We start from the raw sequence: 14,960 nt of genomic DNA, 5'->3' as shown, positions 1-14,960 counted from the left end.
TAATTTAGGCTGAGTTTAGCTGTAGCTGACTTAGAATTTGAGATGACAGTAAATGAAATATTTTCCAGAAGAAATAAACAGAAAACAACAACAAAAACCAAAAACCCAATTACTACCCTGAATTCTAAAATCTGCAAGTAATTCTCCATATTCCCTAGGAGGGATCAGCTAACATTTAGGCTGTGGCCTAAAACGTGTAAGTAAAACTTTTTCCAAAATAAGTGTCAACTGTATTTCATAGTTTTCACTTGGCAGTGTGTGAGGATCCCCTGAAAACCCCAATGTATTTTTCTAAGAGCGGTGCACTTGCATTGAAGCCAATGGCAAGGCAAGACAGATGAGATGAACGGTTCCCATTCACCTTTTTAATACACAGGAAAATGAAAAGAAATGAGGCAACCATATTTGAATATGCTTAAGCCATCCTTGCAGGGCACCAGTAGTAAAGAAGTTCCAAACTACTAAAATGATTCTTTTAAAAAAGTGGAATCAGAAGAGCAGAAAGGCTAATGGAAAAAAGCGATTCACTCATCTCACGAGGGGTAAACTGCCACAAATACCAGCTCAAACATTAAGCAGGTTCTACCCCCTCAGCATCAGCTGCTCTGTACCTGACGGTTCTTAGTCTGCAATGACTTACCTCATCTGAAGACTTTTTTCTAGTGTCACTGTCTCCTGGAACATGACACACAAATCCAAAACCACAATTCATACATTTAAGTTTAATCAATGGGACCACCATTTTGCCCACAAAATTTGTATCGAATATAATTTCCTTTTTACCTTGGTCTTTTCACCAACAATGTTCTTTTCCAGTTCTGTGATTTTCCGGTTTAGATGATCCAAAATCTCCTTCTCTTTCATAAGTTCAGTTGTTTCCGATTTTTGTTCTCCATCCAAGAGAGCACATTCCATATCCAGCTGAAGACACAAACAAAGCTCAGAAATGTTTCACCATCAGGAAAATTTCCAGCTGCCTCCTTTAAAGGTGTATTTTTAACAGGTACAAATTGCAAAAAGTACTACTGTTATCAGTCAGATTATGGAGCCCAGAAAACACTCCAGAGTCCATGCGAGACTCAGAATTCTTACATGAGAAAGTAGGGAGGCCAGAACATACGTGCTAAGAAAACTGGCTATCTTTTAATTTAATTTTTCCCCGCCTTTTCGCTTACTTCTCAAGATAATTTTGCCTATTTGCTTAGATTCAGGCTCAAGTGTGAATCATCTTGAGAGCAGTCACCATCTCTGTTTGTCCCTAGAGCACAGAAAGTGAAAACTACACTCAGTCCATCAAGCAAGCACTGCATTTCCAGCGATGCCAGCAGGAGGGGCTTCCAGGGTCTGTACATGACAGATGAGCATTCCCTTCCACACACGGGCTGTCTGCATCAGCTGTGAGAACAGACATGAAGATGCTTCTTGGGCAGAATGAGCGCCTCCTTCTTACTCCACGGAGGTATGAAAAAAGCACCCTTTTCTTTAACTGTAGTTATACGGTATATGTCTGTCTCCTCTAGAGGTTTGCAAACCTCGGGAAAGTGAGGCCTATGATTGATTCACATGTAAATCCCCCCATAGTGCCAAGATGATACTCAACTCATACTTAACATGCTTACAAAAATGTTGGATTTGAGCTTAAACGTCTAAATATATGGTACCTCAGCTGACAGATCTTGAAGGTCAGAAAGCATACACCAGTTAAGACAAAGTCAGTTACATAACATATATTAAAAATGGCTTCACATGTTTATCTCACTGGATGAATAAAAACACAAAAACATTTTAAAAAGGCAATTATTCCCCACATATGAACCCATTCCATGAATATTTGCTCATGTTGACCTCTATGTATTTGGCCCCCCAAGGCCTGTGCCCTAAGAGGTACTGATTAAGCTGAAGAAAAGAAAGAAAATTGGGAGAGGGTAATAAGTGAACTCGTGGTTTGTACCTCTCTGGAAGATTCCTCCATCTGGTCATTTATATCTTTGATTTTCTGTTCAAGTTCCTCAAGGTTGTTGAGAATTGCTATCCGGGTCTCTTCCATCGCAGTCAACTCCTGAATCCTTTGTTCTTCACTTATACCCTCTGGGGTCTGTGATTAATCAACACATAAAAGGGCTAGTCACACTTCAATGCCAGAATTTCCCAGTTAATAAAGCAGTCACAAGTCTAGCATTTCACAGTCTGTGTCTATTTGAACTCTGAAAGCATCCTTGTGACTGTCTGCTCAGAACTCTGCATGTTCCCATAGACCTCCAGTAGATAGCGTCTCAGGTAAGTTTCTACAAATCAGGTTCAGTGAACAAATTCATGTTCTTTTAAAACCAAAATAACTAAGAGGTAATATAGATGAGGAAGCTATAGTCCACAGAGATTGTAGCGACTTCTCTCAGGTTACAGATAAAGTTTGGAGTGCAGAGACCTAGAATCTAGAGGGGACTGCTGACATCTTCCTTAGGAATGTCTCTTGGGCAGTCTGCTACCTTCATTACAAGGTCCATGTTCTCTCCTGTCTCCAAGGGAATACACTTCCTACAAGTCTCCAGAACTTCTGCTGGGTCCCACTGCTAGGGCTATCTGCAAACGAGCAATCCTTCTTATTTATATTCTTTCCAATACAAGATGGTAAATAGGGACATGGTATTTGGCCCCACCTCACTGATATGTTCCATAAAGTTAATAAGCAGGACAGTATTACTTTATTACTTTGGCAACCCTCAGAATGATTTAAAATTACATACTTAATACCAAGTTACTTCATGTTTCAGTTTTTGCATTAGCACACTACTTACTGGTCTCTCCTATGTACTGATGAAGACACTAACTGGGCCAATGAGCTTTTGTGACATGAAATAGGATATTGGCCATTATTCATAAAATTATGTCATGGAAAAACTGATATCTTTCACAAGGAATGAGAAAGTTAGGAAAGAAATTAAGTGAGATAGGGCATACTTACACCTCTGAACAGAGTAAAATGCCCAGAAAAGAAAGGAATATTTAGATCACACACACAGCCAAAATGTGACTACCAATTATTTTAAGAAGAGATACAACAAATTGAAAATAGCTTCTTCAAGTGACAAACAACTAATCTCAAAAATATACAAGCAACTTATGCAGCTCAATTCCAGAAAAATAAATGACCCAATCAACAAATGGGCCAAAGAACTAAATAGACATTTCTCCAAAGAAGACATACAGATGGCTAACAAACACATGAAAAGATGCTCAACATCACTCATTATCAGAGAAATGCAAATCAAAACCACAATGAGGTACCACTTCACACCAGTCAGAATGGCAGCGATCCAAAAGTCTACAAGCAATAAATGCTGGAGAGGGTGTGGAGAAAAGGGAACCCTCTTACACTGTTGGTGGGGATGCAAACTAGTACAGCCACTATGGAAAACAGTGTGGAGATTCCTTTAAAAATTGCAAATAGAACTGCCTTATGACCCAGCAATCCCACTGCTGGGCATACACACCGAGGAAACCAGAACTGAAAGAGACACGTGTACCCCAATGTTCATCGCAGCACTGTTTATAACAGCCAGGACATGGAAACAACCTAGATGTCCATCAGCAGATGAATGGATAAGAAAGCTGTGGTACATATACACAATGGAGTATTACTCAGCCATTAAAAAGAATACATTTGAATCAGTTCTAATGAGGTGGATGAAACTGGAGCCTATTATACAGAGTGAAGTAAGCCAAGAAGAAAAACACCAATACAGTATACTAACACATATATATGGAATTTAGAAAGATGGTAATGATAACCCTGTATGCAAGACAGCAAAAGAGACACAGATGTTTAGAACAAACTTTTGGGCTCTGAGGGAGAGGGAGAGGGTGGGATGATTTGGGAGAATGGCATTGAAACATGTATACTATCATGTAAGAAATGAATCACCAGTCTATGTTCGATACAGGATACAGGATGCTTGGGGCTGGTGTACGAGGATGATCCAGAGAGATGATATGGGGTGGGAGGTGGGAGCGGGGTTCAGGATTGGGAACTCATGTACACCGTGGCTGATTCATGTCAATGTATGGCAAAACCAATACAGTATTGTAAAGCAAAATAAAGTAAAAATAAAAAATAAAAAAAAAAGAAAATAGCTTCTTTTTTCAAGAATTTCAAGTTAGTTATTTTGGATATCCCCTGGTGGAGACCAGTCTTTCTATAAGGCAAGGGATGCCAATATAGGCATTATTTATTTAATTTTATCTCTTTTTGAAAAAAAAAGCAATTTCTTTGCACCAGTAAATCAATGATTATATAGTTTCACAATTGGAAATTGGAAACAGCAGCCAAGTTATAATACATAAATTGCTGAAGATTACTCATCAACCACCGAAAATAACATTCAAATTAACCAAAGAGAAAAAAGAAAAAATTAACCAAAGAAACCATTAACATTTTGTGTCTCTAAATTCATTTAACGTACTTAACAATCCTAAACATTACTGTAAAAAGAGAGGCATCATGTCCATTTCTTTATTCTTTATTAATATTCTTCATTTTTAACCCTACTTTGCTGCTTCTCAAAATTTAACCATTGAAAAGTTACACATCTCAGGTTGACTAGAGCAAAGGTTAGAAGGCCTTTCAAGCCCTCTGTTTATTTGTTTGCTGATATTTAGCTTTTAAACTGTCATCTTAAATCCAGCATCTTATCAACTAATAAAACAACCTGTGACCTTTCTTCACAGACAATGAATTTCATTGTCCTAACACTTGGGTGGCCAGGTTTAGGGCATGAGGAAAGCCTGCAGTAGTGAATGGCATTCCTAAATCATCGAGGAGTAATCCTAGCAGGAAAGCCTCAAGAAGGCCAGTATCCTGTTGGGTCAACATTTCATATTAGGTTTCAACTTCCAACATGATTTAAAAATATCTTTCACTGGTGGAAGCAAAGCATCAAAAGAAAAGAAAACCTGAACAATCTGCAAAACTATACTGATAGGTAACAGTGGCACTTATAAGTATCTGTATAACTCAACATTTCTAGAAAATTTATCACAATAGGTCTAATAAAAGACAACTCGACAGTCTGTTTGTTGCAGTAAAAGTTATCTAGGTATTGACTTTTGCTATTGTTATTTATAAAAAGCAAAATCTTCAAGGGGCGTTCTAAAACTCTGGTTTGTAATAGAAAGGGATGAGGATACTGGACTCTCATTTATATCCAAATAAAAAACAAAAGAGTCCCAAGGGTGTGGTAGCCACTAAACAGCTTTAGCTTGTGGTGACAGAAAAAGGTGGAATTTTAATCTATCTGATTTTTTTATAGTAATGTACAGGGTTCCACTGAGAGTGATGTTTTTAAAAAAGCACATATTGTGCATACCCAGATATATTGTTTTTACGTTAACTCCATCTGCACACACACAGAAAGGAGAGACAGGAGGGACAAGACAATTTGCATCTACCCTTCCTTTTGTGTGTGTGTGTGTGTGTGTGTGTGTGCAGATCTCTGATCTCAAGAGGTTTCTAAAAAGAAATATGCAAAAAAGGGGGGTCATGGTAAATAGAAATTGTCTTGTTCCTACTCCTGTCTTCCCTTTCTGTGTGCATGTGGATGGAATTAACTCAAAAACAGCATATCTGGGAATGCACAATATATGATTTTATTAAAACACTTCACTCTCAGTGGAACCTTATACATTACCATAAAAAAATTCAGATAGATTAACTTAGAAACCTCTTGAGATCAGAGTGGGTTGCAAGTGTGAAAGGTTTCCACTGTAGACAGAATGATTACATGATTACTCAAAAAGAGTGGAAAAGTTTTCACAAGAGAAAAAAATATTTTTTTGGCAAATACACGAGGAGATAGAATAAACTAAATTTATTGCAGCCATCGTTTTGCAAAACATGTAAGTCATTAGGCTGTACCCTTTAAATTTATACAGTGCTGTATGTCAATTATATATCAATAAAACTGCAAGGAAAAAAAAAGAGTGAGCTGTTTTCAGCTTTCACCTCAGGTGGTGGTAGACAGATTCATAAAGCCAATTAAAAAGAGCATGTTTCCAAGGTCATCTGCATCTTTAAGTGTTAGATAAAAGCAAAGTCAAAAATGGTGAACTTCAGGCTTTCTAAATGTCATTAAAATCTTTGTGTTTTTCACATTCTTCTCCATTACTCCTCAGATTGATAATAACAAATACTGTACTTTAAGTAAATAATCCAAAAACACTCAAAGAGCAAGAGCATTTAAAACAAACAAAAAAAAGACTTTTTCTTTTTTTAAAGATTTTTCCATCTCCTGTCTCAAGTTAACACATGTCTGTCTTCAGAGAATCAAAAATGAAAAACCCGTTCCCTGGAACCAACCCATTGCCTCTCAGCTGCACTCTGTCTATGCTGCTGTGTGGTACCCAGAGGTTCCCTTGATGCTTCCTGTCTCTAAAGGAGACACAACGTTCTGCTGTGTGCTGCAAGGAAGATGTTCCAACCTTCAAAGTCCTCCTATTTCCCAGAAGTGTACTGGGGCAATGAAAAACATCTGTCAAAATCTGCTCATTTATATCCAAGTTTTCTTGTCACAGCCCTCTTCAGGAGGAAGCAGTGTGTGTGTGTGTGCTTAGACACTCAGTTGTGTCAGACTCTTTGCTGCCCCATGGACTGAAGCCCGCCAGGCTTCCCTGTCCATGGGATTCTCCAGACAAGAATACTGGAGTGGGTTGTCACACCCTCTTCCAGAGAATCTTCCCAACCCAGGGATCGAATCCAGGTCTCTTGAGTCTCCTGCATGGGCAGGCAGATTCTTTACCACTAGTTCTACCTGGGAAGCCCTTCAGGGGGAAACTGGTCTCCCAAAAGTTAGTCCTCAGAGCACACAGCTCACTGTTTTAACAAAAGTTTGGCAGATCCCTGAAGGAAAAGAGTGAAAGGATTTAAGATAAAAAGTACAGGAAGCCCCATGTTTGATGACAACAGCTCGGATGTTCAAATGATGGTCATTTACTTTGCCTGAACACCAATAATTTTTGATTTCTACCCCACATCCTAGTTTCTAACCATTGCAACTTTCTGGCAGGAGAGACAGAAGTCCTATTCAGAATTACTCTCCTTTGAGAATGACTCTTCTAGTCATTAGAAGAAAGAAGGGTTGAACAGTGCAGAGTCCTGATGAATACATGGGCGAACTCTATAGGTAGGTAGATTTCTGACTAGAAACATTCAGTCAAAAAGTTTTGTTGCACTGGGAAAGGCAAAACTATAGAGACAATAAAAAGAATGATGGCTCACAAGGTTTCATGAGAGCAGAGAAGAGAAATGAATAGGTTGAATCCAGGAGATTCTTAGGGTGATGAAATTATTATGTATGAGACAGCAACGATGGACATATTACACATTGCACTTGTCAAAACCAATAGAACCATACACTATGAAGTGTGTGTATGCTTAGTCGCTCAGTCATGTCTGACTCTTTGCAACCCCATGAACTGTAGTCTGCCAGGCTCTTCTGTCCATAATATTCTCCAGGCAAAAATACTGGAGTGGGTAGCCATTTCCTTCTCCAGGGACCTAGGGATTGAACCCAAGTTTCCTGAATTGCAGGTGGATTCTTTACCATCTGAGTTATCAGGGAAGCATACAATATGAAAAGACATCCTTACTGTAAACTACGGTCTTTAGTCAATACTGTATATCAAAATTGGTTCATCAATTTTGATGAATGTGCCATACTTATGTGTGTTACTCGCTCAGTCGTGTCCGGCTCTTTGCGACCCCATGGACTGTGTAGCCCACCAGGTTCTTCTGTCCATGGGATTCTCCAGGCAAGAATACTGGAGTGAGTTGCCGTTTCCTTCTCCAGGGGATCTTCCTGATCCAGGGATGGAACCTGGGTCTCCTGCATTGCACGCAGATTCTTTACCATCTGAGCCAGCAGGGAAGCCCACCATCATACTTAGGCAAGATGTAAATAATAGGAGATACTCTAGGAAAGCAAGGAGGACAAATAGAAACTCTTTACACAACCTTTTCAGGAGAAGGGGATGACAGAGGATGAGATGGTTGGATGGCATCACTAATTCGATGGATGAGTTTTTGAGCAAGCTCCGGGAGTTTACAGGGGAGCCTGGCATGTTGCAGTCCCTGGGGTTGCAAAGGGTCAGACACAACTGAGCGACTGAACTGAACTGATAAATGTCCAATATATCTGAAACAGTCATTAACAATGTCAAGAGGAAGACGACTCATGATAAAAGACTCATGTCCTTACCACCACAATAGCTCCTAGTACTGAGACAAAGAATTTTTTAAAAAATCAGTGACAAGACAAGGGAGATCAAGATGGTAGAGTAGAAGGAGGCCGAGCTCAGCATCCTGACGAACACATCAAGGATACATCTGGATGTATAGCAACTCTAGCTGGACACAAACAGGAGTCTGGAGGAAAGGCTCTGCTACAAGCAAGGCTGTAAAGACCCACATGGAATCGGGCAGGAACAGAGGAGATGAAAGCAAGCAGGACCCATGCCCCAAGCAGGACACAGAGGAGGAGGGGGATATGACGGGCTCAGAGATCACCCCTGTGAAGTTAGGGCACACCGGCCGTAGGGTCCAACCCAGGGAAGACAAGTCCCCTTAGCTGGTTTGAAAACTGTGGGACTACAGGAGGGCTTAAGAAGCCGAGACTCTGCTCACGAAGAGCGGGCGCACATGCCTGCCTGCTCTAGGGAACAAGGGGGAGGAAGCAGACTGAAAACAGTGTGGAGAGTCTGGCTGGTTTCCCACAACTGCTCCTGTCTGCAACAAGTGCCTGATCTAGCTTCTCTTGCTCCTGAGCAGCTCCCCACCAGGACAGAGGTGCTGTATTCGGGGGAGGGAGTGCACATTTAGAAGAAAAGGAACCCGCCTGGACTTGACCCTCAGGGCTTCTGGTCCAGCACCTTGAGCTCTGCTGACACCCAGATAGGGAAGTGACAGCCACTGAACATGGGAGAAAACAGCTTGCCCCTGGCTGTGGCTCTAGCCCCTCCATCTCCAGCCCTACCTCTCACCAAAGTGACAGCTGCCACCCCAGGAGAAGATGGGATCCTTGCTCACTGCAGATCCAGCTTTTCCCACCAAAGCCACCGGGCACTTGCAGACCGCATAGGGGCACTCACATACAAGGATACCCCATTTAAGATTAGGATAGGTAACTATATCAACAAATTTCATAAAGTTAAACATAAAGGGAATACAGAGGAAAATGTTTCAAATGAAAGAACAAGGAGGAAGAAAGACCTGAAGAAAACCCTAATGAAACAGAGATAAAAATTCACCAGATAAAAGGGTTCAAAGTATTAGTAATAAGAATGTTAACTGAAATGGGTAAAAAAAAAAAAAGATACAAAGAATAAGAATTTTAACAAGGAACTAAAACATATTTTAAAAAACAGAGCTCCAGAATACAATAACTGAAATGAAGAACACACTCGAAGGAATTAATAGCAGGTTAGGTGATACAGAAAAACACATGAGAAATCTGGAAGAGAGAATAATGCAATCACCCAGTCATAAATAGCAAAAAGAAAAGCAAACCAAGGGACTTCTGAGACAACATCAAGTGTTATAACATTCACATTACAGGGGTCCCAGAAGGTGGAAAGAGAAAGGGGTCGAAAATGTATTTGATGAAATTATGGCTGAAAGCTCCTAAAGCTGAGGAAGGAAACAGATTTCTAGTACAGGAAGCACAGGTAGTTTCAGAGAAGATGAACTCAAAAGAGACCCACTTTGAGACATATCATAATTAAAATGGCAAAAGCTAGAGATTAAAAAGAGAATTTTAAAGGCAGCAAGAGAAAAATAGAGTCACCTACAAGGGAACCCCCTCCCCCTCAAAACATAGGACTTAATTAAACTTAAAAGTCTTTTTCACAGCAAAGGAAACCATCACCAAAATGAAGAGACAACCTGCTGAATGGGAGAAAATACTTGCAAATGATACGACCAATAAAGAGTTAATATTCAAAATATACAGCTCATACAATTCAATATCAGAAAAACAACTGTTTTGAAAAGGGCAGAAGACCTGAATAGACAGTTTTCTGAAGAAGACATACAGATGGCAAACAGGCACAGGAAAAGATGCTCAACGTTGCCAATTGTCAGAATAATGCACATCATAACCACGGCGAGATCAGCTCACACCTGTCAGAACGGCTATCATCAAGAAGTTCACAGACAACACATGTCGGTGAGGATGTGGATCAAAGGGAACCTTAGTACGCCACTGGTGGGAATGTAAACTGGCAAACCACTATGGAAAACAGCATAGAGCTTTCTCAAAAAAACTAAAAATAGAACCACCATATGATCCAGCAAGTCCCAATCCTGGGTATATATCTGAAGAAAACCAAAAACAGTAATTTGAAAAGATACATGCACCTCAATGTTTATAGCAACACTATTTATAATAGCCAAGAAATGAAAGCAACCTAAGTGTAACAAATGAGTGGTTAAAGAGGATGTGGTAAAAATGGACAATGAAATACTGTTCATAAAAAATAATGAAAATTTCCTATTTGCAACAACATGGATGGACCTGGAGGATATTATGCTTAGTGAAATAAGTCAGCAAAAGAAAGATATATACTGCATATTAGCACTTGTATGTGGAACCTAAAAAAATAAACATAACAAAGAGAAACAGATTTACTGATACAGATCAATACAGATCCAGTGAGGAGGGGACTTCCCTGGGGGCTCAGACAGTAAAGAATCTGCCTGCAATGCAGGAGACCCTGGTTCAAGCCCTGGGTTCAGAAGATCCTCTGGAGAAGGGAATGGCTACCCACTCCAGTATTCTTGCCAGTTAAATTGGCAAGCAAATTAAAGCATAATTAACTTAGCAAATTGAGAATTTTGATGATACATACTTTGGCAAGTGTATAAATAACAAGGTGCAGGGATAAACTCTTCTCAAGAGTCACCTGGAAATACACACAGTCTTTGAGAGTATAATTTGGAAATATTATTCAAAATGAATAATACACAAACTCTTTGACCTACCAAGTCCACAGACACACTCGCACAATTTGTGCTAATATATATATTTCAGAATATTTGCTGCATATAGATTTTATTAGTAAAATGTTGGTAACAATTTAAACAGTATTTCCAAAAAATAAAATACTAGTTGACCATTAATAAGAATGAGGTAAAACTGTATAGTAATATGCAAAGATGCTCAAGACATTCAATAGGAGAAAAACATCATGCAGAACACTATACTTGTGTTTATGTGTGTCTATGCTTATATTGCCACATGTGCACAGAAATATTGGGAAGGCATGTAAGACTCTCTGTGTTTCTCTCTCAGGTATGCAACCAGAGGGGACAGGGAGAAGTCAAACTGTTTCTCTTTCTCTTTCTGTACTGCTACATTTTCTAGAGTCTAAATTTGTTACTTTATAGTAAACACTAGAATTTGCTGCACCTTGTTTAGCTAGTGTTAGTGTTAGTGGCTCACTCGTGTCTGACTCTTTGCGACCCCTATGGACCCCTATAGCCCACCAGGTTCCTCTGACCATGGAAGTTCCCAGGCAAGAATACTGGAGTGGACTGCCATTTCCTCCTCCACTGGATCTTCCCCCATCCAGGAACGGAACCTGGTTCTCCCGCACTGCAGGTAGATTCTTTACTGTCTGAGCCACCAGAGTAGCTGCTTTACTGAAAACATTCTGGAAAACAAGCAGTAAGACCCCTAATGTCTAGGCCAGGGCAGATGCACGGTCTAGGCCAGGGCAGATGCACGGTCCGGGCCCTGTATCTAATCTCTGTGTGTGGCTGGCTTTACCTTTGGTAGGATGCTTAGGTAAGCAGACTCGCCGGAAGCTTTCAGAAAGGCAGAGGAGGGCGGCGGGGGAGTCCTGAGGTCCCCGAGCAGTTCATCATTCCTGGCGCCCCGTGGGGGGAGGGAGCTGGCACTGCTCTGACTGAGGCTCCCAAAGCCTGCCAGGTCCGCGTCGTGGAGAGCGCTTTTCTGGTGGCATCTGTACCTGGTGTCCGGGCTCACCAGGGCTTCTTCAAACACAGACTCCTCATCGGAGAGCTGCAGTTTCTCCAGCTCTTTATTGATTTTCTGCACATCTGCCACGGTGGTGCTGGGGGGCACGCGGCTGTCAGGCTTCGTGTACTCAGCACAGAGACTGAGGATGGTCTCCAGTCGCTGTCTCTCCTGGAACACAGAAGACAGAAGGTCGGGGAGTTTGTGAGGAGGGAGCAACTCCACACAGAGAAGAGGCTGGGACCACGGGTGAATTCAACCACACATGGTCCCACAGACACTTGGCTGTTGATATTTTTTTATCATTGATGAATCCATTTATAAAATCCAGATGAAACCTGGTTTAACAATGCCTGATGCTCCTCCCAAACTCAATTCTTTATTTGTATATTCCAGTGCTGATCCTAGCACATACTAGCACTTAGTGAGACCTTTTTTGATTTGTCAATTCTCCAAACACTTCAAAAAAATTTTTTATAATCTCTTTTTTGAAATCTTCACCCCCTTGCCTCCCTCTACTATCTACCTTCAACAATAGCTCTTTCAGATTGTAGCCTTAGTATTATATTTGCACTTAAAATTAATTCTCTAACTTTCTATAGAAATATCATTGTACTATTTAGATGCACAAAAGAAAAATGCTACTTTAAAAAAGGTTTAATCTGAAAGGCATAACTAGATCTTTATTTTTTTTTCTTGAAATGCTTCAAAACTTTCAAAACTTTTTAATGTCTTGTCAAGACATAAAGATCTTTCCCACCAATTTCTCATATGAATAAATTAAAATAATTTTTTAAAAAAGAGAATGTTGTAGAAAGATGAAGAATATTCAATATCAGGTCCAGACAGGAAGACAGCAATATATTTCAAATTCTGAGATCATTAAATATTTGAATCATTCAGCTGAATTATAAAATGACAGTTTGTTTTTAAAACTCAATATACCTGCCATTGATGTCTATAACGGTACCACTAACTGAAACTGCACCAAGCTCCCCAGAAAAAACAAGTATATATTTATGATTTTTGACTTTAAGTAAATTTACTATATGTTTGTGAACAAGGGGATATAATTTACAAAATGCTTATCATAAACCTAGACAGCACTGTTAGGGTAAGGAAACTCAACATCTTCTTCTCTCACATTAGCTCAATTGCCAAAGTGAAAAGAAAAAATAAAATAGCAAAAAAATCTCTTGTTATTACATCTACCACATTTTCCAAACTGGCTACCAGTAACAAAAGACAAAAATGTTAAGTAGCCCTGGGCTATTGTTTTTAATATTTTACAGCAAATCTTTAGAGACGAAATTCTGAAGGCAGTTTACTCTTTATTAGTGGAAGAATATCGAATAGGAAAATCAAATAGGAAAAGGCCAACATAATTCCCTTGTTTTCATTAAATACATCCATTAAATGACAAATTAGCATGAAATGACTTTTATCCGTCTTCTTAAGTACTCTCCACACTCCAAAAATGCAATAACTTGATCAAAAGGACTATTAAACTGGTTCTTATAAGCCCCACCTCCCTTTCACTGCCTGAACTTCTGGACTCCAGCTGCAGCTCCGTCCTCATGGCCTCAGTCTCATGGAAGGCACTCAGCTGTAACAACCTCATCGCAGGAGCTTCTGCACCCTGTCCATCCAGGAGTCCTGGTGCTTATTTATCTCTGCAGCTGGCACCAGGCTGCCAAGTCCTACCCACCTCAGCTTTGTGGGGAGGGAGCGTGTGTGTGTCGGGGGGGGGGGGGGGGGGGGCGGCGGTAGTGGCACAGCATTCACTGCCTTATTTTAAACTTCTCTAACAATCTAGAAGTCTGCGTGGGAATATGCAAAAACAACTGGAAGGCATAAGTGAGGAAGGGGATAGGAACAAGATGTTATAATTTACCCCTTCTCAAGAGCATCTGCATTAGAGGCTAATCTCCAAGGAAAAGTTCTCTTTCTGCAGCGTAGGTGAATTAAGTCAAAGCATCTAAACTCAGTCTTTGCTAATCTTCATAGAAGACAGTGTGTATACCTTGACATTCATTATGTTTGGAATTATAGGAAAGTTGTCAATTTCTATTAATCAAGTTGCTAATGAACAGTGCAGTCCTCAAAAGCATGAAAGGTACTTCTGCCCAGTCTGTCATTCATGGCAAAATTCCTCCTACCTCTCCTTCCCAAAATAGTCTCTTTTGCTGCCAGTGCCATTGCTTAATTCAGAGGGAATAAACGATCCCAGCCTTAAGATGAATGCTATTTCAGATGGTGAAACAGTATTCCAAGGCGGGTGCACAGGAAGTTTGGTCTACTGCTATGTGCTTCTCTCTATTCTTATCACCCCATTCACAGCCAATCTGTTCAGACTTGGATCTCACACGCATGCAGCACTGCTGCCCACGAGTCTAACAGAAATCCGGACTGTGCCGAGATGCACTGGCCCCGTCAGAAGCTGCACCAAAGAAAAATAAACTGATGCTGAGAAGTGCGTCAGAAGAAAGGTCTGCGAGGCATTTCGGAAAGCATGAGAAGCCTTTTAAGGAAAACCTTGAGCAGAATCGCCCTCATAATTCTCCCCTGAGCTGTCTTCATCCTTCCCATTCATCACGCCGATATTCTCCACTCTGCATGACCTGAAACAAGAGCGGCCATTCTGCACAGGACACTTTTGAGAATCAAATAGAGCACTATTAATAATTACGCTGGGACAGCAAGCCCAAACTGGGATGGGCAACCTGAGATATGTGGCTCTCTTCCTAAAATTCAATTTCCTTTGACGCTTCACCTGACAACCTGGTGAGTTAGGAAGCTACCCTCTTTGAGATCTCCAATTCCTACCCACCTTTCCAAACCAGTAACCTACTGTGCATTCTCTTGAAAAGGTACCAGCAGAGAGTCTAAATATCTCAATGACCTAAAACACTGGTGTTCAGGATTTAGAATGTA

At 40.4% G+C, this 14,960-nt stretch overlaps 1 protein-coding gene across 1 annotated transcript in view; it reads right to left on the bottom strand.

The window, feature by feature from the left end:
* Nucleotides 1-14,960, bottom strand: part of PHLDB2 (pleckstrin homology like domain family B member 2) — a 90,981-nt gene that overhangs the window by 56,777 nt on the left and 19,244 nt on the right. The window contains exons 2-4 of the mRNA XM_052651140.1: nucleotides 11,817-12,197; nucleotides 1,952-2,095; nucleotides 784-921 (exon numbers count right to left, since the gene is read on the bottom strand). Of these exons, the coding sequence (XP_052507100.1) occupies nucleotides 784-921; nucleotides 1,952-2,095; nucleotides 11,817-12,197 (663 nt within the window). The remainder of the gene's footprint in view (nucleotides 1-783; nucleotides 922-1,951; nucleotides 2,096-11,816; nucleotides 12,198-14,960) is intronic.

Source organism: Budorcas taxicolor, chromosome 1 (genome assembly GCF_023091745.1).
Source record: "Budorcas taxicolor isolate Tak-1 chromosome 1, Takin1.1, whole genome shotgun sequence".
Lineage (NCBI taxonomy): Eukaryota > Metazoa > Chordata > Mammalia > Artiodactyla > Bovidae > Budorcas > Budorcas taxicolor.
This window is presented reverse-complemented; position numbering and strand designations above follow the sequence as displayed.